Here is a 26,178-nt window from a genome sequence, read left to right as displayed (position 1 = left end):
CACCAAAGCACATACCCTCCCCAATGTCCATAATCCCACCCCCTTCTCCCAAACCGCCTCCCCCCAGCAACCCTCAGTTTGTTTTGTGAGATTAAGAGTCACTTATGGTTAGATTTTATTTATTCATTTGAGAAAGAGTAAGAGAGAGAGCATGAGTGTCGGGAGAGAGACAGAGGGAGAGGGAGAAGCAGACTCCCCTAAGCAGGGAGCCTAACATGGGGCTCAATCCCAGTACCCTAAGATCATAAGTTGAGCTGAAGGCAGATGCTTAACTTACTGAGCCACCCAGATTCCCCCACTGTGGTCCAATTTTAAAAAATTTTAAATAATTTACTTTGTCTAGAAGTTATAATATGTTTCTCTTGAAAATATTTTTATATAATATAGTAAATAAAACATTCCCCTATTGATCATATATATAATTGACTAAGTAAGGTTTTTTTTGCACATAACTAAGTTTACAATTCTTTTTTTTTTGCATGCCTTGAACATGATACTGATATTTAATTTTTTAAATTAAAATATGTATCACACTAACTAATGTCATTCCTATACTATGATCTTTGAACCGGTGATTCTCAAACCTGCCCCGATGTCACAAACACCTGTTAAGTTTTTTAAGTAATAGATTACTAGTTGCAATCTAATGATCCTGATTAAGATCAGCAATTATAATTGGGGTATCAGCAATTATAATGTAAACCTGCTACAATTATTAAGAATTCAATAGTAACAGGGTGTAAATTAATGAATTTACTACTTATTTGCATTGTTACAATTTCTTCCGTATCTTCCAAACTTTAGTACATAGTTGGGACTTAAGATATGTATTTGATTACAAATAAATTTTTGCAAAAAAAATTTTTTAATAGAGATTCAAATGTACTTTCACTAATATTAATGCAAAAAATTTTTTTGCATTAAATAATTTTTGTAAAAGATTTTTGCAAAAAAAAATTTTTAATAGAGATTCAAATGCACTTTCACTAAGATTAATGCAAACTAAATATGGTGGCTTACAGGGTAATTATAATCTAAAGAGAAACTGCAGAAACATAAACTTCACCATAACAAAAATTTCTAAATTCTAACATTTTCTCTACATGTTTGTTTAAATCTTCACATATAAAATTTATGCATGTAATTTGTGTATTAAAAATGCTATGTTCTGAATAGAAACCAATATATATTAAAATCTAAATGACTAATTTTACTCTGAAGTTTTATATAAAATTTCTTAAAAGATTTTCTCAATAAATTGGGTTACCTTGTCCATAGAAATTATATTATTTTGAAATATAGAAACAAAAGCAGATCTGTATGGCATAAATGTTCAGATCTTTAAAAATAAAATCAGTATTAAGACTTCTGAAACTCCATGCTTGCTTTGGCAGCACATGTACTAAAATTGGAATGATACAGAGAAGATTAGCATGGCCCTATACAAGGATGACATGCAAATTCGTGAAATGTTCCATATTTAAAAAAAAAAAGACTTTTGGAACTCCTAAAGTATTGATTTAGTGAAAGTTCAGATAATTATTCCATTGCACACTAAATTATTGTTATTCAACAGGCACCAGGGTAGCTGCCATAAGTATAATGGAGTGATGGCGGTAGGTATAGATTCAGCAGATATTGGAGAAGAGGCAGCTACTATTTGGGAGAAAAGCCAGTGAGGAGAATGGTTGTAGGCTGTTGTAGTGATCATAACGAAAGCATAACTTGTCACAGAAGAGAACATTTTGACAAATGATGGTAACTCTAGTAAAGTGAAAATGGTGGCATTTGTACTTTAGGTGACTAGTGAAGATTACAGATGGTTGAAGGAGAGCAATGAACACTGTTAGTCTAAACTAAGTGACAGTTACAGTAGTTGTAGGGGAAGTAGGAGGATGGTAGTTGTAGATTCAGCTGAAGTAAGTCATGCTGTGGGTTCAGTTAAAGAGACGGTAGATGTAGTAACTGTTTTGGTTGTCCACTAAGATTAAGCTATAATGGCATTTGTTGTTACTGAAGTTGCAACAGTTGTAGATTCTGTTAAAGTGGCATCAGCTGGGGTTTCACTTGAAGTGGTGGTTGTAGCTTTTGTGGTTATATGTTCAGTTGAAGTGATAGTGGTAGCTGTTGTACCTGTGGGTTTCCTTTAAGGGGTGACTGAGGTTGTGTTTGTAAGTCTGGTTGTGGTGGTGGTGATGGTTGTCAGTCATGTTGAGGTGTTGGTGACACCTGTTGAGGCTGCAGATCCTGTTGCTGTGGTGGTGGCACCTGTTGAGGCTGTAGATCCTGTTGTAGCGACGGTGGCACCTGCCAAGGTTGTAGATTCTGCTGTAGTGACTGTGAGGTCTGTCAAGGTTGTAGGTCCTGTTGTAGTGGTGGTGGGGGCTGTGGAGGTTGTAGGTTCAGTGGACATTGCAGTGGTTGTAGATTCCGTGGAAGTGGTTATAGTTGTAGGTTCAGTTGAAGTGGTGGTCACTGCAGGTTTGGTAGTAGTAGATGTCATTGTGGGAATGTCATTGTTGGAGGGTAGCTGGCTAGTAATGGGAGAATTGTCACTTCCTCTATTGTTCACCAGACATATTATGAGTACTCCAATTGCTGTTGTTATCACAGAGGCTAAGAGACAAGCCAAAAAGACTTCCCACAGAGACCAGTTATTACAGCAATTTCCTTTTACCTAAGAAGAGTGTAAATGGCAATATCAGTAATGAAAAACAAAAATGCTTCTGACTTTTCATTTCTTTTGTGTTCTTTATACCTTAGTGCATTAACATGATTAGAATCCCTCTATATCGCTGAAGAAATTTAAGCTTAAAGTCCAAGTCTTTATCCAGGTGAAAGTAATTGCATCCTTTCTCTAACATTAGAATAAATCAATATGTATCAATATCTCATCTTCTTTTATTCCAGTTTCCAGTGATGCAAGGAGAGAGTGTTATCTTTTCGCATAAGCAGAACAGCACTCCAATGGTGAATTCTCTGTCATATACCCAGTCCTTCACTGGATATTGTCATTACCCCAAACTGTTCCACTTCCAAACTCAGTCTCTCAAGAATCCCATGCTCTCACCATCATCTCTTCTCCTTCCAACTTATTTATTCAATTATTCCTATAGCAACCTTTCTTCCATCTTATTAAAATCATTGGTCAGGGCACGTGGGTGGCTCAGCTGGTTAAACGTCTGACTCTTGGTTTAGCTCAGGTCATGATCTCAAAGTCCTGGGATCGAGCCCCACATTGGGCTGCACACTCACCAAGGAGTCCGCTGGAGGATTTTCTTCCTCTCTCTCCCTCTCTCTCTGCCCCTCCCTCTGCTCGCATTCATTGTCTCTCTTTCTCTCTCTAAAATAAATAAATACAATCTTTAATAATAATTCAAAATTATTGGCCCAGCAGATCTTGTTTCACTCACATACCTCCTCATCCACCTTTTGTTCCATAGTCCATTATTTCAATAACACTAATTCCCTAAAATCTCTTGCACTTCCCTCATCATTCCTCCATCTGGCAAATAAATGATTGTTTTCTCTGGACTTGGCTTAAGCAGCCACACTGTCAGGGAAAGTCAAGTACCTGGACAAATCAGAGTCAAAATAAATGTATGATTACCATTCTTGAATAAATTTTCTGTACTGGTTCCATCATCCTATTACATTTATCTAAGATACTCTCTCGTATCGTAAATCTTTCTCAATCTTCTCTCTCTTCAAACTTGTAACCTCCACTCACCAACCCTTGCACACAAATTGACCCCCTCATTCCCATTAGACTTCACCTCTTCTCTATTTCATTGAAACCATCAAATGGAAAGTCTCTGAAAGCCCCACTAGGTACCAAATCTGCAAATCTAAGTATGCCTGGGCCCCACCTCTCTTCCCTCCCTGATTGACACAGAGGAGCTGTCCCATCCTCCTGCCTAAAGCAGATCTACCAATCCGTCCTTGGATCCCGCCCCTCCCCATCCTCTGCCTACCCTCAGCCCTCCATCTCCACTCTTATCAGCAACATTTTTTTTTTTCATTCTTCCTCTGGGACTAAATACTTCACCACGTTCCTATTAAATGACTTCTTCCTTTTAACATTTATATACAGTCAAATCTCTTCCATCTCAAACAAAAAATTTCCTTTGATTCCAAATTCCTCTCTAGCTTCTTCCACTTCTCTTTCTCTGGAAAATGAAATTTCTGGAGACTCATCTAAATGCAACATCTCCATTGCATACCTTTCAACCCAATCTTCTCTGGCTTCTGCCTCTGCCATGCCACTAAAATACCTCTTACTAAAGTCACCAATGACATTCATTCTCTCAGATCTAACTGACATATTTTAACCTGCACCATACGCAAGCCCTCAGTAACATCTGCCTCTGAAGACCATCCTTCCTGTCTTGAATAGTCTCCTCCTTTGGCTTCTATGATATTCCATTCTCATTGGTTTCCTCCTAACCTCCCCCCCACCACCAGAATCTTCCCAGTTTCTTTTATAGGCTCAATATCCATGCTCAGCTTTTATTGTTCACATTCCCAGGTCCTTGTCTCTTTTACTCTAGGTTTAGGGTCAGCAAAAGGGCCAGATAGTGCATAGTTTCATCTTTGTGAGCCATACAATTTTGGTCACAATTACTGCAACCTGTCAATGGAGTCTTAAAGCAGCCATAGACATTAACCAAACGAGTGGAGCTCAGGCATTGGTAGTTCTTAAAAAAATCTAAAATGCAGCTGGGGTTAAAAAGTAGCAGACTAGATTTTATTTAAGACTTCTCAATACTAGGATTACATAAATTAGTTTGCCTCTGCCAATAAGAAGGAACATGTTCTAACTCCATCTTACTGAGTTCATCCATTCTTGTACATTGTCTCAGCAACAGTATGAACAGTTTATATTTTTATCCAGAATCAAGAAACAAGGTTCAGACTCTCTACGGCAAGATTAAGCAACAGAGGGTAGGAATTCCAGACTCAGGGAAACCCAAACAAACTTTCAAGTAGAATAAGTAATTTATAGTCAAGGTCAAATTTCTATAATAGGATTGAAGTCCTGAGGTAAAGTTAATTCAGCCAATGGATAAGGTCAGGAACCAAAGAGAGCTGGATCTAGTCTCCAAAGCTAGGGGAAGGTATCTGGAGAACAGAGTCAGGTTTCTATGTTAAGGTCAAGTGCGTCAGAGGTCAGATTAAAGAAACTTATAGAATGTGCAACATACAGATCTGGAGGCTAGAATAGCAGAAGAAAATAAGGAGATCACCAACTGAGTAAGACCCTTGAAACTCTGAATATGACACAGTCTCCCATCACACTCTAGTTTGTGTATAAACCCGACATTGCCGGCATATATGCTCCTCTGCCTCTCCCCACCTACATTTATACTTCACATTTATGCTCTTTTGTCATATATTTTCTCTCTGTGCAAATATCTGAGTTCCCAACTAGAACATTAGCTCTTAGAAAACAGGAATTATCGAATATTATTATTCTTATAAATTGTCTCACAGTGACTTATAATGATATTGAGAATACAGCAGATGCTTAACATGAATGCAGGTGAATTAAATGATCGAATATATTTCCTGAGAAATAATAGAACAAATATGTCCCTGTATAGAACACATTCCAACCTGGGTAGAAGCTGCTATATCAAACAATACCTGTGCATTGGATAATTCTATGTGTGGGCATCGTGAGTGTACAAGGACTCCTGGGCTCACATACAGTCCAGTTAAGTTGGAAGAGACATGACTGGTTGTGTCATTTGAAGGTCGGTGCCAGCATGCAGAGCTGTGAGCCTCTTGGTCATCTGAACACGTGATTGGCTAGAAAAATAAAGCACAAGTGAATAGGAAGCCATGGTGTTGCATTTCTAAAGTAAATTCTTCTATCAAACATAATCAAGAGTATCACTTTTAAAAGGGATAAAGCATAACAAAACTTTTAAAAGGAATGTTTTCTTCTTATATTCTGAAAATCAAAAAAATCTAGATAGATTATTACATGTTGCATAATAAAAATGTTACCAATGTTCCAGATCAGGAATGTATGTCATTCCGTCTTCTCTACAATATTATTTGCATTATTAAATGCCCTCACGTTGCAAGCTGCTGTAGGTGAAGCATGTATTAGGAAGTCTCTATTCCTATAAGGATAGAGCCAAATTCTTGCAGTTTATCAGGTACAACCTGTTTAGGTCATTTGGGAAATGAAAATATTAGAGCCAAAAGAGGTGAGGTTATTATTATTATTATTATTATTATTATCATCATCACCGTCATCCCATAATGACATAATAGCAAGCTTTGGAGCTCAAACCTTCCAGTCTTAAGTCCAGTGTACTTTCCACTCCACTCTATTGCATACAGTATGTTATTATACCAAACTATGGCAAGATATTAATATAGTGTATACTAATCTACACTATACTAATGAGAAATTCTCAAACAAAAAGACTCCTTCCATCTATGCAATGGAACCTGTATGCCCATGACAAAGAGACCGAAGACAAATTATTTGTCAGTTTGTGATATGTTTATGCTGACTTCCTCTTGGACATATAATCATGTAAATGCAGTTCTCAACAACAACAAAAAGGTCTCTACTCTTAGGAAGTTTGTATGCTAATATAACAGGGAGGCATAACAATTGCAAAATATTGTTGAGAAAGGAGGCAATAAGGATTAAACATGGGGTGGGCTCAGTAGGAAAGATTTGGGGGAAGAGGTGTTTTAGAAAGGGAAAGAACAAGGTGAAACAACAATGGGAGAGGATTAAGCTCAGGAATTATGGAACTGGGCCAAGAGTTTTTTACACCTCAAAAACTACATAGGACTGTTGGGGGATCTTCGTCTCATAGAATCATGTTTCTTTCTGTTGTGAGTCAAGGGCATCTCTGCCTCTCCTTGTTCATCTTCCAAAGGCAAAACCTAAAACTACACATTGTAGATTTGCTATGAGGGTTAGTGAGTAGATACTGGAAGAGGGTTAGAGCAATGTCTGTATGTACTCTGTAAGTGTTGGCTGTCAGTGGTAGTAGTGGTAGTTGTCGCAGCAGCATTTTTATTCCTCCTGTTGCTACAACTAGTTGTCTTGGGTCATGTTGATTTATAACCCATTACTAAATAGCTATAAAAATTGCTGGTCCATCAACTCATGAGTTCCATAAAACTGTCAGATTAGAATTGTATTTTATGTACTTACTGGTCCATTGAGAACAACCGTGAACAACACAAAAAATAAATATGATTGCTATTAATTGTAGATAAGATGGAACACTCTGGCAGTAGAGATTGCAAAGTTATATTTTTCTGTTATATCAAAGAAATAAAGAAAACAACTATACGTTTTATTGAATAAAACTGAACAAACTCCATGTTATTCAATAGATAAATTTGAGCAATGTTGGACTTACCTTTAGTAACAACCTTGCTTATTTTGCTAAGTACCAATGCCTTAGTTATTATCAAGTTTGCCTGTAGTTGATGAACTGAAATAAATAAATAAATATATATATATATATATATATATATATATATATATTTTAAATATGGAATGCTTCACAAATTTGCATGTCGTCTTGCACAGAGACCATGCTAATCTTCTCTGTATCGTTCCAATTTTAGTATATGTGCTGCCAAAGTGAGCACAAACTTAAATATTTTAATGAACTTTGTAAACAAAGTAAAATTCACTCACCAGGCCAGTTTTCCAGAATTTTCTGGCCCTGATGGAATCAGTCCTTTCAAAGAAGAAAAATGATGGGTGGTGTTTATACTAGGGTGGAGAACCTATGATCTAGGCTCAGCTTTGCAGTAATATTGCAACCCAAGTAATAATTTTTACTGTGTTATGTTGCTCTGGCTCTTAGTAGAGGTGGAGTCTCTACACAAAATTGGAACAGTTAAAGAGCTGCAAATGTTTAATCAGATAACCAGCCTTAGCTAAATGGCCACAGGCAACTGAAGTGAATTAGCTATAGTTACCAAAAAGAGTTCTTTGGGTTTTCCTCCTGACTTCATAAGGACTGACTTCAGATCTCATACATCCCAACAGAAAAACCAAACACCAAAATTTATTTTGTTTTTGCCTATAATCTTCAAATAATTCTTAAACTTCATTACTGAATTTGGTCTTAAAGGAAAAATACTTTTATAACTGTACTTTAAATATCCATAATACAGTGAAATAGTCACCTATCTAGATATATGCTATAAAAACAACTCAAAATAATATTTGTAAACATCTTCAAGCCTGTTTTTCTCCAGAGAAGCTATGCAGATGATGACTACCTGGTGAAAGGGATTCTTTTTTCCCATCTGAGTATTCAGGCATCCTGAAGATCCAATCATAGAGTGTCAAACTCCGAGTGACAAGGAGAACAGCTTCAGGAGAGTCCTCTGTAAGATGACTCAAGGGACAAGCCCCTTTTCTTTTGGTACACCAGAAATTCTCCAGGGGAGTCTTTTGTTCACCTAACACCTACAGAGCCAAGACTTTCTTCTTTGGCTTATCTTGTAGGCAATTAACACAGGCTAATTGCCATAGCTCCAAATTGCAAAGCAAAAATATTTCATTCATTCTTCAGGCAGTGAATTTTAACTTACTATTTTAATTTGTAGCACACTTCCATCCTTCATTCTCATACCAAAGGTTACTTGTTCAGATATGAAAAGCACTTACAGCTATACAGTGAAGGCTTGATTCTTGATGTAAAACATTGGAAGACAGATAATATAACCACATTTTTATACAAAGTGAGGATTTTTAGAGGATTTCTTTCTTAGGCCTAATGACAAGATCCAAGATTAATATCTGGATTTTCAGCATATTTAGATATCTAAGTTCTAACAGGTTTAGTCTATAAAAGCGAAGATTCAAATTGTAAAAATATTACTTCAAAACCAAACCAAAGATATCACTGGAGCTTCAGGTTTCCACGATGGTGCATACAGAAAGTTAGATGGCTTTATTTGTGTATCACGTGGTAATGGAAACATTGGCAATGCTTTAAATTAGCAAATATGCAAAACAATTTCTAAAGTAAAATACAGAAGAATATAACATGAAAAGTTGAAACAGAAGAATTTAATACATGGCTACTCTTCATTTTAGAGAATAATGCAAAATTATGACATTGACCATGTAGTAGTAAAGAGATTCATTGATTCTCAAGACTGAAAATCAGATGGCAATATAGGCAAAGTATTAAAATAGGGCAGCAATACTCACAGACTGGTTTTCAGAGCGTTCAACATTTACTACATATTTCCCATGCTTCCTGTCCATTCTTGTGCTTCCACCACAGGCTTAACTCCAAGGATATTTCTCAATTCCTGTGCAGCCCTTTATATCTGCGACCTGAGAAATAATTTAAATGACTAGTGGAAAATCAACTCTGATGCATCAATGCAGGTGAGGATTAAACTAAGTAATAAGTAGTTATGCATTAAAGTGGAATCTACTTTACAGAAGGAAATGAAGTGTTAATCACAGAAAACCAATACAGCCTTTGAGTGCTACTGTGATTACTCCCTCAACGACACTCATGAGAGAAAGGAACTTTGAAAATCTTACATAATCAAATTTTTTTCTTCCCTTTGGCCCCATCTTTCAGACACATGTCTTCTATTTTAGGACCAACCAAAGAAAAAAAAATGTGAGTTGGAAGTTTCCCATTGTTTTCTCTTTACCCACGCATGAATGCTTTCTTGCCTTTGTGGGCACCATCTCTTAGTCACCCATGACCTTAGGATGGCTTCACCTTTTCAGTCTCAAGGCTGGTGTCTGGAAGTCTACTTGGGCAGTTACTCAGGAATTAACATGCATTTAAAAATTATTAAAATCTGCTTCCTAGCCTAGGCAATGATGCCAAAGGAATGAAAGAATGTTGAAAATCTTGAGGAAGAGTTTTGTTGTCATTTTGTCAAGAAATCTAGTTTGTCTCAAATTGAAAAAGGATGAACTTTTATTGATTTATTCACTCAACAGTTGAGAGCACTGAGTTTCTAAAGTGTGCCAGGGACTTTTCCTAGTACAAAAAAGTTGAGTAGCAAACAAAACAGACCACACCAGTGTGTATTCTGTATCTGACACTTTTAGATTCTGAATTCTTTGATCCTTTGAAATTTATCTTATAAACGTACTCAACACCTTCAGCTTAAGTAGCTTTACAGGATCTGAAATGACATAGCATCAAACCTTAGGACATAGAGATCATAGAAAAACAACCAAAGCTTTGAAAAGCTGGGAAGGGAATTGTTCTAAGGAGGAGTAAAAACATAATGACTACTCTTACTCCTGTTGAAACAAAGCCAAGGATGCCTATGTATGGCCATGGACTACAAAGGATATACATGGGTCAAAGATGTTAATAATACTAAACATGACCTTCTAGTGAACTGATTTCTTTGAAAACCAGAATGATAAAATTACCAAATAAGGGGTATAAACTTGACTGTATTTGCTTCAAAATATCACTATACTTATATTCTTAGGAGACACTTACTTTAATTTGGTACTAGTGCAACATAGCTGGGGTGTAGGAAGAACTCCATTATTTTGGACAGCATCTGCACATTATAGCAATGGCACAGAGAGTGAAAGTTTACTCTATCCCTTGATCTCATGCTCACAATCTTTAATCCATCTACGAGTAGCAGCAAGGCTCAGTTCCAAAGTTTGGAAGAAAAACATAGAAAATATTAAATTTATTTAAAATAGCCACAAAATTAAACAACACATTGTCCCAAAGCTAAATTTACCATGTAAATATTAGAGTTTTGTTTATTTTGTGGAAAACAATTCTTCAGCGTGGATTATTAACAATTCTCATGAATGCCTCCATCCAAAGGTCAACAGAAGAAAACAAAACACATCTGGATTGTTATAAAGAAAGAAAGCATGGGTATCTCTCATTCTGTCAAAATCTCCTATAAAAAGTCTTCATTGACAGGATTTATAGCCAAAAAGAAACCTGAAATTCTCACTGACTGACAGTAGTTGAGGGAATTGTTTGATAGCTGACCAATCTTTAGGGGAAAGTTCTATTCCTCATTCATCTAATAGGTGAATTGCATTGTTATCTGAGAGTCTAAGTCAAAAGTATTTTTTTTAAATCATGTTACTCAAACAAATCTTTCTTGCCTGAAATTTCACTATGCTTTGATTATTACTTCTTTGGCCAGTTTATAATATGAGATCCAATATGTTGGATATTTTAGGGAAAGGAATTATTACGTTTTGTTTTTCATTCTGTTGTTGGCATTTAAAATAAGCAATCAGGCAGGATTTCAAGCCTAAGTAAAATACAGATATAGAACCCAAATAATTCAAAAGTATGAAAGATCATTGTGAAAAAAAAGGGACAAAAATATATTTCCAAAGTGCCCTATCATATTTATTATCAAAGCAATCAGAAGCAATCATTTAAAGTTAAAAATGAACACTGAAAATTTAAGCAAATGTGTTTTATATATGGTGATCATAATACTATCAGGGTGTTCTTTATTACAGTTATCAAAGCTGACTCAATCTCCATAGCAAGTGTTCCTTCCCTGAATCAAAAGTAGTTAAAAAGTATTTCAGTAAAACAATGGCGTTAGAATAATTAGCCTTACTTAAAAATAGAAACTTCAGGAGAAAACCATGCTTTAATGTATGCCACTGAATTTCTTAATTATAGATTTGAAGTGTACTTACAAATTTTAAATATGTTTATACTGACAAACATGGTCTTTCATTAACTTATTCCCAACTGTTTATTGAGCACCTAACACATGTCTCAAACCTGGGGATCCAGACAGTATTGATTCAGACAGAGAAGACCCTTATTGACCCCTACCCTTCGTTTATTGAATGTTTGGCTTTGAACTTTCAATTTTATTTAAATTGTAATAGCTTTGTTTAAACAAAGAATGTTCTTTTTTATTTATTTCAAGATATGTGTGTTTTGTATGATGGGAAGTTGTTTCCATCACAGTAAATACATCGGCTTCTACAGAATAAACAGAAACTGCATAATGCATCTCTGTTTGACCATAGGGACTGGAAATTTATGGCTTTTGCAAGGTCTGGAATTCCATTTGATGGTGACCTTCATGGTTCAGAAGTTCTCTTTTTTTTTTTTTTTTTTTTAAGATTTTCCCTGCTGAGCAGAGAGCCTGATGCAGGGCTCGATCCCAAGACCCTGGGATCATGAGCCGAAGGCAGAGGACCAATTCACTGAGCCACCCAGGCACCCCTGGAAGTTCTCTTTTTTTACCAAGCTAAAATTTTTCTTGTTCCTTCAATGGCCTTAAACTCTGGTCCTGCTATGTCTGGAGACACCCAAAATTAAATCATTCTTTCTTCAAAATATGGGTCTGCAATCCTTAATTCACAATTCCAAAATTGAAAAGCCTTTGAAAACATTATTTTGAATATTTGGCATTAATTTGTTTGGCAGCAAAAGTTAATCAAAACTAACTATTTTTAGCCTTTAATAAATTTGGCATGATAAGTCACAAGTTTAATTACAAAAATATCAATATCTATTGCAGGTTTTCTATCACGGTCCTCATGGGGGTATTGTATAATGTTTCATATTGCCTTTATAAGACTTTTAAAAATCTGAATTATAAAACACATCTCACCTCACCTAAGTGCTTCTTATGAGGGACTATATATGTGGCTTGTAGAAATTTTATAATTTTTTTAAAAAAAATTAGAGTGTGTGGACCTCAGAATCTCAGACTTCCCATTCTTCTGTTATCTATAGCCATTGTTGATTGCTTAATATATAACATATTGTGCCAAAAGAAGGTTGCAGAGAAAAGGTGAAAGAATATTTGAGGCTAAATTTATTGGGAAGATCATACAACTGTTGAACCTTTAGAGACTCTGGTGACATATGTCAAGATAATTAGGGAAATATGGATGTTTACTGTAAGCAAGGCCAGGGTGGTGCTATCATCTGGAATTAGACATGCCCAGAAGGATAGAGTTGCTGGAAATCAGGTTCCAAGTACCACTTGGTAATTCCCAGGGTGGAGACACAGCTCAATGTCCATGACCCTGCACATTCTAACCAAACATCAGACAAATAGCCGGACTCAGGCATCTAAGAGATTCAAAGTGGGGAGTTTCTAGCATCTGTGCAGACATATGTCCAGCAGGGCCTTGGACCTAGGAGTTGAGGTTTACTAAAAGGTCTGCAGTCTGCAGGCATGGACAGCCTGCAGGGCTGTCCTAAGAACAGCCTAGGGCTCCAGGCTTCATTAAGCAATTGCAAGAAATAGACCAGTTATTAGAGGGGGAACTCAGAATCATAATTTAAGAAAATCTCAGGTCTACCTAGTCAAGCAAGGAGAGAAATTGGGACTTGTAAGTTCTGGAATCATACCTTGTCAGAAATGGGGCCTATGTGTGGAGGCCAAGAAAAACAAGGCTGTACCCATCTCGAGTCTAGCCCTGACATAAGTGCAGCCATCTTGATGTTCCAGATTATTACAAAATATTTCTTGGGTTTTGACCTACTCAGGTTAGCACTTTAAACAGTCCCTCTCTCCTTTAATGATTGATTTAAACCCCTGGACTCAGCTGCCTCTGTCTTTCATAACTCCCCTATACAATCCCCAACTGATCAATGTTGACCCGAGTATGTAGGGACAACTCTATGCCCCTTCTCAGCAGGAAGAAGTTACACAGAAGATGAGACCTTCCACCCTCAACAACCTTAAAGATTTAAGGGTCAAAATTGTTCAGGGGAAAATATGGAGGCCGAGAAAATCAAGGCCATCCCACCTCAGGTTTAGCCTTAGCGTAAGTACAGCCATCTTAGCTCTGGCAGCCATCTCAGACCCCTGTGCCCAACGGCTGAACTTTCCCCCACCCTGCTTTAGTAACCCCCACCCTATTTTGGTTCCAGGGAGCCCCACCCTGCTTTAGTTCCAGAGACCCCCACCCTGCTTTAGTAAGCCCCACCCTGTTTTGGTTCCAGAGACCCCCTACCCTGCTTTGGTTGCAGGAATCCCACCCTGCTTTAGTAACAGGAACCCATAAATACCCTTGCCTTAACTAAGCTCGGGGTCCAAGTCCCTACTCAGCTGTGATGGGTATACTTGGGCCCAAGCTTAAGCTTGTCGAATAAACCTTCGTGTGATTGCATCGGTGCTTGGCTCCTTGGTGGTCTCTCGGACGCCAAAAACTCAGGCACAACATATGGAAGTTTGGGGTCAACCCTATACCTGGGATTAGAATAAGACCTAAGAGCTGAGCGATGGAACATCATAGTCCTACTCAGAGTACGGTGGACAGAGCAGAACCAGCAGGCCCACAGTTCCAAGGTGGGGCTTTGCTTATGTCATCAGCCTTACATGGTGTTGAATGGGTGATGAAGATGGGGACTCTATGGGACTGAGGAAGCTCTAGAACAAATATCTTTCCATGATATGACAGAAATAAAAATGTTTTATATTTCATTAGGGTCATCTCTCTGTCTTTATCCCCATGTTCCCTTTCTTCCTACCAGAGGTAACCACTCCTCTCAATTTGATGTTTATATTTCCTTTATATTTTTCTATGTTTTAACATATTCCAAAAAATATGTAATTTTTTGCATGTTTTAAAATGTATATGAAACCTATCATAGTGTGTTTTTTGACAATATGGGGTTTTTTGGCCCAGAGTAGGTTTATAAAATTCAATGACACTGATACTCTATCCCATTCATTTTCACTGTTTTGTAGTATTTCATTGATTGAAGATAACACAATTATTATTCTGTTCTCCTAGAGATACAAATTGAGTTTGGTTCCATTATTATAAACAATGATGTTATGAATATTCTAGTATATGTCTTCCTAGAAACATTTATAATAATTTTTCTAAAAAAATTTTTTTTCTAAAGGATGTGAAGGGGCATCTGAGTGGCTCAGTCAGTTAAGTGTCTGACTCTTGGTTTTAGCTCAGGTCAAAATCTCAGGGTCATGGGATGGAGCCCCACATCAGGCTCCACACTCAGCATGGTGTCTCCTTGAAATTCTTTCCCCTTCCTCTTCCTTCCTCCCACCCTCTCTCTTTCTTTCCCTCTCTCTCAAATAAAAAAATAAAATCTTTAAAAAAAAATTTTTTTTCAAGATGTATAATGTAGAGTGAAATTCCTGGATCATCAGGTGTGTATTTTTTCAACTTCACCACATCTTCCCAAAATTGTTTCCAAGTGGGTATGAATACCCACTCCCATAATAGCATTCTCATTTTTTCACAAGTGCTAACTCTTCATGTTGTCAAACTTCTAATTTTGCTAGCATGTGTACAACAAATATTCTGCTGATTTAACTTTTTTTCACCCTACGTACATGAATGTTGGAGTTTATAGGTCTTCTTTGTTTTTGAGCTATACAATAGATGTTTATTATGGAAATTTTTGTTTTATTTACTTTGTTTTTTCCACTTTGTATGGACATCAGAAATAAATGTAGGGAGGTTCAGAACTAGGTGGTTGTTCTCATGCTACAGGAATTAGAAAACCTCTGGTTTTTAGCCATACATTTTTTGAATTGTGATCACACTACACACACACAGTATATTCTTTCACATTTAACATTTTAGCATATGCATTTGCCCCAGTAATTTAAAGTATTTTAAAAAACAATACATTTAATGCCCAGCGTGATGTCATATGTGAATTAGTTGAGCTAACCTATTAGGTTCTTTTATGTCCTCAATTATGAGTAATATGGAAAGGTATTATAATCTATATTTCAAGCTATTTTCCGTGACCAATTCCTAGAAAATGGGATTACGCAGCCAAACAACATTGACAGAAGGACAGGAAACATGTGTGGGAGTGTATTCTGAGAGTGCTGGTCCAGAAAGAAAGGATCTTTACATGGGATTGAACTGAATGTAATGACACAGGTATACCTATTCAAGGTTCTAGATTTAATGTCCTAGCTTGAGGAGCCCGGAGTAGCCCTGATGGTTGCTCATTTGGTTGCATAAAACCAAGACAGTGGTGCGTTACATTTAATGGAGCCAAAATGACACAATTTCTTTGATAGAATATTAAAAAAAATTAAAAACATAAAGGCTTGGGACTAGATATGTTGCACTGAATTTGCCATGTGAGTTTCTGACCTATCCTGTGATTGCTTCCCTCAGGAGGACCCAGACAAAAAGCCCTCCATCATGTAGTAAAAAGATCTCATCAGGAAGGGCAGAACCACTGCCCTCCTTGGAAAGCTCTGGAGGCAGAGCCTTCTGCAGGCTGGGGAAATGCATATAAGATAACATTCTGAAGTGAAAGGCAAGTTGCTTTATTTTTCATGTCCACTAACTTAATGGCATATTGCTTGGTGGGCCTGTTTTATTTTGGAGGCACCATATATGACTTCTTTATGTTTTTCCTGACTCACTTTATCAACCCATTAGAATGCTTTGGCTGTTAGATATAATGGGTTTATCTGATCCACTAAGACATTGAAGTTGGCCAGTGACACAGTGTATGCTTTCAAGAGAAGGCTCTGCAACTGTCCCAAATAGAGAATGGTTATCTGCAAAATAGGACATGGATTGTCCCAAAATACTGGATTCTCTAATTGAGCCTGCCAGAGGTCAGATGCCATATCTCAATTTTCCACAATTGCCCAGAGCTCTATGGCATCTTCTGAGTCTTAGGCATAAATGCCTTGTCTACTTTTACTGAAGTACCCCTTCTTGAAGGTGTGTACCACCACACATGCCCAACTTCATGACTTGGTGGATCAGTTCATAACAGTCAGCTCAGGTCATACAGCTACTTGGAATCCCATGGTCAGACATTTAGACTATCAGGGCCTAGAAAAAATTGTGACACCTTACACAAATCACCGATCTACTGATGAGTTAAAGAAGTCAGACACAAAATTGCATGTACTGTGTGGTTCCATTCACATGAAGTTTAAAAATAGGCAAGTCGAATCTATGGTGACAGAAGTCCAATTGTTGTGACCCTTGGTGGGATACCGACTTACGGAAACCACAGGGAACTTGTATGATGTTACCGTTTGTTGTTCTACTCCAAGGATTTTAATTTAAATTTCACTTTAATTTTAATAGCACTTCAACTGACCTGACAATCACTTTAGGAAATACCCCTTCAGCTAAATCCACAACTTTAACTTCTACTGATCCTACTACTACATGGTTGCCATTATTACCAACATTTCAATTCAACCCTCTACTAATAGTACTTCAAGTGAACATAATTCTTACCCTACTTCACCTAAAAGGCAACTATCACAATGTCTACTAACTCTACCACTATCATCATGTCAAATTAAGCTACATCTATTCCTTCAGCTGAGCCTACAATTTCTACAGCTACTTCTACTTCAACTAAACACACAGCCCACAACAAGTACCGGCACAACCACTGACTTTGCTTCCAGTGAATCTTCTACTGCAAATGCTAATGCCACAACTCTCAAGGCAAAACACTACAATAACCTTCTCTACCAGCAACCCAATCTTTAATTACTACCTTGATTATGTTACATCTAACCATCCCCACAGTCACTCATACTCAAATTTGAATGTACAAATGCTATCACAAGTGTTTATTTGGTCAACAGAAATATTTCACTGGACCTGATAGTCATAAAACTTAAACTACTCCAACAATAACAAGTTGGCCCATTATCAATGCCACAACACCAAATCCATCTCATTTATCTTCTATATCTATCAGATCTCGATTTTATTGATGTTTTAGTGGAAGTTCTAGTTTTCAGTCCAGTACAAATTATGGTAGTTGTAGTTTCAAATAGAGCTATGCTTGTTTCAATTTCATTTAACCTGGTAATAGTGGTTATGACAGTACCTTGTTCAGTGGACACAACAGAAGAAGTACATTTGTGGTGATGCTGGTTATGCTTGTAAATTTCATTGGTAATGGTTATGGCTTCAGGTGAAAGTAATGGTTCCTCTGGAAGCTGTAGTTTCAACTGAAGCAGTAGTAGTTGTGGGTTCCATACAAGTGTCTCCTCAGTTGACATAGTGTTACTTGTGGGTTCAGCTGACACATGGCGATTGCTATTGGGATTGTCATTTCTGCTAATGTACTAGTGGAGACTGGTAATAGGTACGGTTGAAGTGTGGTTGGTGTTCTGTAGGTTCTATTGAAATGGTGGTGGTGGCGGTAGCTGTTATGATTGTACCTACAGTAGAAATTGAAGTGGTTGCAGACTGGCTGCAACCACAACAGCTGCACCAACAATAGCACTGCTGTGCACTACTCCACTGTACTCAATCCTACTATTTCAACAGCCATCAATATCACACTCACAGAACAAAGAACCATAGCTAGCACTACGTCAAGTTCATCTACTCCATCAGAACTAGCATCTCTACCTGTACCAGCAGGCTCTACAATTTCTACTGAACCTACAACTACAGTGGCCTCTTTCCCCACTATAGACTGAACTAATGACTGCAATAGCCACCAGTATGATAACTGAAACTGTATCTAGTTCCATAATAATTTACTCTATAATTCACTCTATAATCACAAGGAGGAACAATGACTTCACTTTTACCTAATATGACAAAAGCCTCCAACACTACCAGCACTACCCTCTGTTGGGACCTGCTGCCACAACATTAATCACTCCCCCTTCAACTGAACACATAGCCACATAAACAGAAATTGAATATACAGTCCTATTAGGTTTCTTGATATGGAATATTGTCACTGCTAAAGAAAAGCTTCTTAAAACAATATACCAAATCAATATTAAGGAAGTTGTTCTCATTTTTGTTGTCAATAGACATTCTGCATGGATGCCTGGGTGGCACAATCAGTTAAGCATCTGCCTTTGGCTCAGGTCACAATCCCAGGGTCCTGGGATTAAGCCCCACATCAGGCTCCTTAGTTAGTAGGGAGCCTGCTTCTCCCTACTGCTCCCCCTACTTGTGTTCGCTCTCTCTCTCTCTCTTACAAATAAATAAATAAAATATTTTTTAAAAAATAAAATAAAAATATATAATCATCAATATTATTTGGAAAGTCTTCTAGTAATAAATATTGGGCTTAATCTCTAAGCCTCTATTCTAGGAAAGGATTGGTTTTATGCTTTGCCTAACATTAGAAAAAGAAACTTCTCAGATGTACACCTCTCAAATTAAAAAATTTAAAAAGGAGTTGATGGAAATTTGTTAAACATTTACATCTACCCAAAGTGAAACCAGGACAAATGTAGGAGGCTGCCTATATCAGAGGACTACTAAAAGGTTGAATAAAATCCCCTCCTTTCTAATCCTGATAGTACCTGACAGGTCCCACTAATAGGCTTCTTTGGAGCCTTCCGGTATTGATCCCGACATGTTTCCTGGCTAACATTTCAACTCGATTTACTATCTGGCAGCATGAAATTTGGGCCAGGACTGTCCTCGTTGGAGTCCAGCTCCTGTTCGCTGCTTCCATTACATTAACCTTTCTAAGTGTGTGTTTTCTTGTCTGTGGGATGCTGGTAATAAAGACACCTGACTTACAGGACAAACATGGAGCTTTGTGCAAATCAAACAGTGCTGTAACTTCCAAACCATCAACAAGTTAGGCAGTGGACACTGGGCCAGGCTCCCGAGTGAGTGAAGTCACTCCATTCAAACCCCTGAGCCTGTGCCATCAGCCTGGCTGCAGGGCTTTTGTCGCAGGGCTCTTCTGAGGCCAGAATCAAGTAATACGTGCCATGTGGTAAGAACACAGCTGGTCATGTAGTCAACTCTGTAGAAGGATCTGTGAGATGATGATAATGAAGACGACAGAGCAGCAAATATTGCTTATTAATGTTCCTGGATACGCAGCACAACAACAAAAAGAATGCAAGGTCTGGAGTCAAATTTGAGTTTAAATCTAAAAGCTCTGGTATCAAAAGCAAGTTTCTTCCCTCCTCTGAGTCTTGAGGTTTTTTTTTTTTTTGCTTGTTTATCTCTAAGGTGGTGAATAACATTTACCCCAGCAGTCTTCGGGGAAAGAATCAAAAAGAGGTTGAAATTTTATTTTTTTAATTATTTTTTCTTTATCAGAAGCAGTGTGGTATAGTGATTCAGAGTTTTGGATTCTAAAGATTCAGGGTTGACTTTTATATCTGATTCATAAATAGGCCAATACCTGGAAATTTCCTCAATGTCCTAAGCTCCTATTTCTTCACAAGAAAAGGTAAACCTTTATCTAAGGATAATTGTAAGGATGAAAGAAGACAATAGTGTATATAACATATTTGGTACAATTCCTGACACTTGCTCAATTTTAGAATCTGTGATTAGCTCACTGTCATTTGCTCTTATAACTGAGCTCAGGGCAATAGAAGAGAGGAGCACACGGCTGACACCTTGGAAAGGAATGGAGTGTGTTTCACTGCTAGAAAAAATGGGCTTCAATTTTGGGAAGGAAGCCCCAGGTTAGATGTCCAGGGTTGCAATTAAGAGAAACAGACACTGGGGCGCCTGGGTGGCTCAGTGGGTTAAGCCGCTGCCTTCGGCTCGGGTCATGATCTCAGGGTCCTGGGATCGAGTCCCGCATCGGGCTCTCTGCTCGGCAGGGAGCCTGCTTCCCTCTCTCTCTCTCTCTGCCTGCCTCTCCATCTACTTGTGATTTCTCTCTGTCAAATAAATAAATAAAATCTTTAAAAAAAAAAAAAAAAAAGAGAAACAGACACTAAGCACAAAGCCAGGGAATAAGGAGCACCAACAGCGACCAAATGTCACTTTATCCCACAGGGTTGAGGCATTGGTGAAAATCAATGACTGCCCTCACCACTCAGAATAGTCATGATTTATGCTGGGGTCTGAATCAAACCAGGAGCAGGATGAGGGGCAGGCAAACTGGAACCTTGCAATGCAACTGAGCACACAGCCTAGTCCACCACTAACTTAACACTTGAACCCTTGCAAAAATGTGGCCCTTTCAGAACAGTATTTCCCCCATCTGTTAAACAATGAAAGACCAGATGGTAACTATATCTCCTTCTGTTCAGTGATAGACACATTGGCAAGCAAGAAGTCATATTAAGTAACTCCACCAGATCACGGTCATTCATTCTCCCTTTGCTCTCAGACCTAAAAGGTCTCTTATATTGTGCCAAGTGTTAAGCTCAGAGAGAGACAAACCAAGAAATAGATTCTTAACTCTAGAGAACAAACTGATGGTTACGGGGTGGAGAGGGGGGGAATGCAATGGGTGAACTAGGTGATGGGGATTAAAGAGTGTACTTGTGGTGTGCACTGGGTGATGTATAGAACTGTTGAATCACTATATTGTATATGTGAAATTAATATAGCACCATATGTTAACTACAGTGGAATTAAGATTTTTAAAAATTATTTTATTTAAAAATTGAGCTAAACTGAGACCCTTCTTAATGAGTCTCTAAGCAGGGTGGTGGTACCAGGTGGGATAAATGCTGGAGCCCAGAAAACCCAACTAAACAGCTGAACACCACCAATAATCAGTCAAGATCAGTTTTCTCCCTGGAGGTAAGAGACATGACCATAAAGCCAGGTGAATAGGCAGTCAGAAGCACAGATCTGAACCCAGTCACCAAGGAGAGAAGACAAAGCAGGGTGTGGGAGGACTGAAGACAGAAGGGCTAAAAGAAGGGCTATAGTCAGTCTTAGAGGTGGGAGGGAAGGACAGTGAGGCAGACCAAGACAGAGTAGCCCTGGAGCATTAAACACAACACATTGTTTCCCACCTATGGCTCTTTTGCAAAACAGGTCTTTCATTGCAGAATATTGACTCTTTTCACATGTAACCCACATAAAACAAGGGTCCCCAAAATTGCCTTATCATCTTTGATGGTTATACCATTCTCTACCGGTGTACATTTTTATTCCCAAAGAACAGTGGCTCTTAGAAGGCAAGCCCTCACAAATCCTTCCTTGCTTACCCTTTCTGTGCACTCTACTGATAATAAATTGATTTTTTTCAATTTTTTTTTTTTTGGTGGTTATATGTAACCAAAGCATTACCTGTCCATGACAGAGGTCTCCCTTTGGACATCATGAGCATCCAGGAGTCCGCAGGTGCTGGTGACATGTGTGCCAGCATCATCACTGACATCAACTGATGGTGGAAACTGATGAACTGCGCTGTGAGTTTCCAGTCACCTAGACTTGAGAATGGCCACCGGAACTAAGCATTTGGAAAACAGGAAATTCACTGAGTTGAGCTTCCTAAGTAAAACTATCCCAACTAATATAACCTATTCATGTAAGTTATATTTTATTCCACTGATCGAAATAGCTCTTGATGGAAAAAAAAAAGAAAGAAAGAAAGTTGTCTTATTTCAGTATCATGAGATAGCGGAAGATCATTATTGACACAATGCCTCTGTAAGAACAAAAGTCAACGAGTCTATTCTTTCAAAGTAACAAAATACAGTCAGAAATATATAATTAAAATACAATAGTACTAAAATACTTAACAGTAAGGGACAATTAAGGAGTAGGAAAGGTTTGGTACCAACCAAATTAATAGCAGTAAATGCAGTTAAGAGAACTACACTGTACAGTATTCACTTAAGTAAGGACATCGACTGCGCGAGGCTCAGCAGACTAGTTCATACACTACACAAAGCTGTCATACATCCAAGTCATAAAAATCGTCCAGTTAATAAAATAAATCCCATTCATCTTCAAAGTCTATCAGGCCTCTGTCCCCACTCATTTTTTTGTTTGTTTTTCTTTTCTTTTCTATCAGGCTATTGTCCCCACTTGGTTTTTTGTTTGCTTTTCTTTTCTTTTTTCTTTTCTTTCCTTTTCTTTTTTAATGTGCTTGTTTTTGCATTTCTGGCCTATTACCCAAACCAAACCAATCCCTCAGGAATGTTCTCTTCTGAAAAAGGGGGGGGGGGTGTAGAGGGGCCTGGTCTGAGTAGGCAGACAGTAAAACTTCCCAGGAAGGTAAACAGGAAGTAGGTGGAGCCTGCCAGGCACCCAACTGGCTCTGAGATGTGTGAGGATGTATGAGCAGCTCCTGATAAAGAGGCAGTGTGAGGAAGGACTGGGATGCACTGAGCATGGGGAGGCTCAGAAAAACAGAATCAGGTTGGTGGTGCTGCAGCCCTGCCCACTCTTTCCAGAAGAAGCCTGCTCTTGGGGCATTTGGGGAAACTCTTAGGTGCCTAAATGCCCCTCCTAAGAAGTCTGGCTCAAGACACCTAACAAGCACACTACAGTCTTGACTGATTTTTAAAGAATCTTAAAATGTTTCATTTCTTAAGTTGACTGGTGGATACAGGGCATTGAATTCCTCTTCAATAAAATCTTTTGAATAGCTGAAATGTTTTCTATTTTATTTGTAGTGGTTTTTTTTTGAGTAAGCTTAGAAAGAATAAGCTATTAGAAAGAATAAGATATTATTTTAAAGAGGAGTAGAGTTATTTATATCAGAATCTAGGGGAACATGTTGTTACCTCTAGAAATACCATAGAATAATCTAGGACTTTTTTCGTAACAGGATAGAAAATGTGCTATTTACATGTTCTCTAAGTCTTGTAATTCCTACATGGTTATTAAATTTGCTGACCAACAACATTAAATGCGTCAATTATTGTGTGGGTAGGAAACTGGTCCATTGTAACTCAACCACTAAAATATAACTATTATTGTGATTAAATAAGGACAAGCATACCTTTGAGGTAAAGTATTGGAGGTGCACTTTCGAAGTTAACAATTGCAAAGGAATAAGTCAATTTCAGCAACATTCTGCTAATCACTCAGGAGCCCTGAGGAAATCTGGATTCAGCACTATAAATAGCTGTGCTTTTTTAAACATGTGTTGATAGGATACTTTAGTATTCAGTAATTTCTCAATTTGCCTGAGGTTGATGAACTTAAACATTTAACACACTCTAATCAAATCAAACCTCACTCATCAGGTCAGCTTCCTGAATCTTATTCTCATCTTAGAAACCCAGCCATTTCTAAAAAGGAAGACTGACAGGTAGTATCTTTATCAGGGATGAAAAACCAACAATTTCGGGGCCACTATGCTACATCACATGAATGGAGAATTTGGGGACAAATGCTGAACCCAGATCTTAACTCCTATCATTGCTGTTCTGGTTTGACACTAAACTTTAAATTTTGAATAGATGGAGATCTGAGAATAATGTTTAATCAGCTATTCAAAAGTAGTCACTAAGGTTTTTCACTGCAATGGAAATATATTTATATATATTATACTTATATATATTTATAAGTATAATATATATTATTATATATTATTAAATAATTATACTTATTGAAAAATTATGGTGCTATAATTTAAGGTGTAATATTTTGCTGGGAGGAAAAAAAACCTAGATTGTTTTTCAAATGTAACTTTCTAGTGATATTTTATTGCATTGGTTGAAATTGTACTAGGATGGGGTAGGTTTCTCCACCACTATGTCAAAATATCCACATAAAAGTAAAATTTCTAATCAGAGAATAATATGCATATATCCTACACCTTGTTTTTATGGGATTTGGAACATTTCTAACTGTTATTATCAAAACTTTGTTACTATCCAATGATGAACTAATGCCTCACTAAAAGCAACTACTTTTTGTTTTAATCTGAGTATTTCAGCATATTGAAGATTCAGTTCTGAGGATTCAGATACTTTCTTGGAGAGGTCATGTAAACTAGAATCAATGAATTTTTTTGAATATCTTGCTTTTGAGGCAAAAGTCGTTTCCTTGATATTTAATCATTCAATAAATATTTATCAAACAACATGATTTCCTTAGTCTATCTCATGGGTGGAAAAAAAAAATTCTCCAGGCACTTATAAATTATTCTTAAACTGTCTATTTCAAACTACATATCTGTATTTGTTCCTACTATCAAGACAAATGTAAAAACTAAACAATGGGTTAACTCTTGGGTATGAAAAACATATCTGCCAAAATGATGTCTATATGAGCCAAGGTTTCTTGGTATCTTTATTGGACTTTTAAAGTATATTTAAATTAATTTCTTATTTTCAATTATTAGAATTATTTGAGTTATAAATTTTTAGAATTAGCTTCAAAATCCATTAATTATAGACCAAAACCTAAATAACAGACTTAAAAAAATACTTTAAAAAATGCTGAAGCCACATTATACATGCTTATAACTGTATATTATTATTTTAATTATAGTTCCAGGAAAATATTAATATTTTAGATTGATAATACATATAATAAAATTTTAAACTATGTTTACATGTAGCACAAAAAATACAAGATTTCTGATTTATAGATATTGGTTGAAAAGACAATAAATTGCCTTTCTCTGACCAATTATTAATTGTCAGGGTTTTTTTGGTAGAGAATACATAAGCTTCTGTGATGTCATATGAAAAGCATTTGGGTTTTCTATTTAGACCAAAAATAAAATTCATATAGACAAGATATCAAATGAAATAATCAATACTCACAGGCTGGTTTCTAAAGGGTTTCATGGTTACTATGTATTTTCCGCATTTCCTTTCCATTCTGGAGCTGCCCACATCATAGGTTTAAACCCAGGACTATTTCTCTTTTCGACCACTGCCGTTTACATCTGCAACCTTGAGTAATAGTTTAGTTGACTGAGAACAAATTGTGATGCATCTGTGCAAGTGTTGAATAAAATAAATATTAAATATAATACCTAGCAGAGGACTTAGAGTCCTTGAAGTAAAATACTTCTAACAATGTGAAACAAGAAAACCAATCTCACCTCTGAGATGTATTGTTGCTTTTCTCTCCGCAACCAACCCAGCAGAAGCAAACTATGGTAATACTACACCATGCTTCCTCCTCTCCTCATTTGTCAGCAAACCTCAGAAACCCTTCCTCCAGAGTTCAAGGCTTATCTATGATAGAGTTCTTTTTTTTTTTTTTTTTTTTTGAAGAATTTATTTACTTATCTAAGAGAGAATGAGAGAGAGAGAGAGCATGAGAGGGGATAGGGTCAGAGGGAAAAGCAGACTCCCCACCAAGCAGGGAGCCTAATGTGCGACCCAATCCTAAGATTCCAGGATCATGACCTGAGCCAAAGGCAGTTGCTCAACCAACCGAGCCACTCAGGCTCCCTATGATAGTATTCCGAAGTCAACGCAGTTTCCAGATCCTTCATTTCAAACCTAGAATGACTATGCTCTCTCCCTATGTTGCTACACCTTTAAGGCATTCGTGACTCCAGCTCATCAGCTTTG

At 37.3% G+C, this 26,178-nt stretch overlaps 1 protein-coding gene and 2 non-coding genes across 4 annotated transcripts; 1 reads left to right on the top strand and 2 right to left on the bottom strand.

The window, feature by feature from the left end:
• The first annotated feature begins 1,382 nt into the window (after positions 1 to 1,382).
• Positions 1,383 to 1,484, top strand: LOC123387724. The gene has a single exon (XR_006602220.1). It is a non-coding gene; the product is annotated as a U6 spliceosomal RNA (small nuclear RNA).
• Positions 1,432 to 25,874, bottom strand: LOC101676467 (dynactin-associated protein-like). 2 transcript variants are annotated; one of them, XM_045065650.1, is made up of 6 exons: positions 25,701 to 25,874; positions 25,417 to 25,591; positions 21,977 to 22,139; positions 9,218 to 9,346; positions 5,647 to 5,811; positions 1,432 to 2,677 (listed from the first exon to the last, which is right to left on the bottom strand). In XM_045065650.1, exons 4-6 carry the CDS (start codon positions 9,272 to 9,274, stop codon positions 2,207 to 2,209), a joined length of 693 nt encoding a protein of 230 aa, XP_044921585.1. In that variant the 5' UTR covers positions 9,275 to 9,346; positions 21,977 to 22,139; positions 25,417 to 25,591; positions 25,701 to 25,874; the 3' UTR covers positions 1,432 to 2,206. The 2 variants fall into 2 exon arrangements, with proteins under 2 accessions (XP_044921585.1, XP_044921586.1); XM_045065651.1 differs by lacking the exons at positions 21,977 to 22,139; positions 25,417 to 25,591; positions 25,701 to 25,874 and adding an exon at positions 10,494 to 12,068.
• LOC123387723 lies at positions 7,530 to 7,635 on the bottom strand. The gene has a single exon (XR_006602219.1). It is a non-coding gene; the product is annotated as a U6 spliceosomal RNA (small nuclear RNA).
• Positions 25,875 to 26,178: the final 304 nt, after the last annotated feature.

Source organism: Mustela putorius, unplaced genomic scaffold (genome assembly GCF_011764305.1).
Source record: "Mustela putorius furo isolate JIRA1106 unplaced genomic scaffold, ASM1176430v1.1 tig00003858_pilon_pilon_pilon, whole genome shotgun sequence".
In the NCBI taxonomy this organism is placed as follows: Eukaryota; Metazoa; Chordata; class Mammalia; order Carnivora; family Mustelidae; genus Mustela; species Mustela putorius.
The sequence above is the reverse complement of the archived record's forward strand: the minus strand, read 5'-3'. Positions and strand labels throughout refer to the sequence as shown.

Coding starts and splice junctions, on each gene's coding strand:
- LOC101676467 (XM_045065650.1), bottom strand. CDS start 9,274: ATGGACAGGAAGCATGGGAAATATGTAGTAAATGTTGAACGCTCTGAA. Junction 5,812..9,217: donor AACGCTCTGAAAACCAGTCT/GTGAGTATTGCT, acceptor TTATTTTTCTAG/CCAATCACGTGTTCAGATGA. Junction 2,678..5,646: donor TAGAATTATCCAATGCACAG/GTATTGTTTGAT, acceptor CACTCTTCTTAG/GTAAAAGGAAATTGCTGTAA.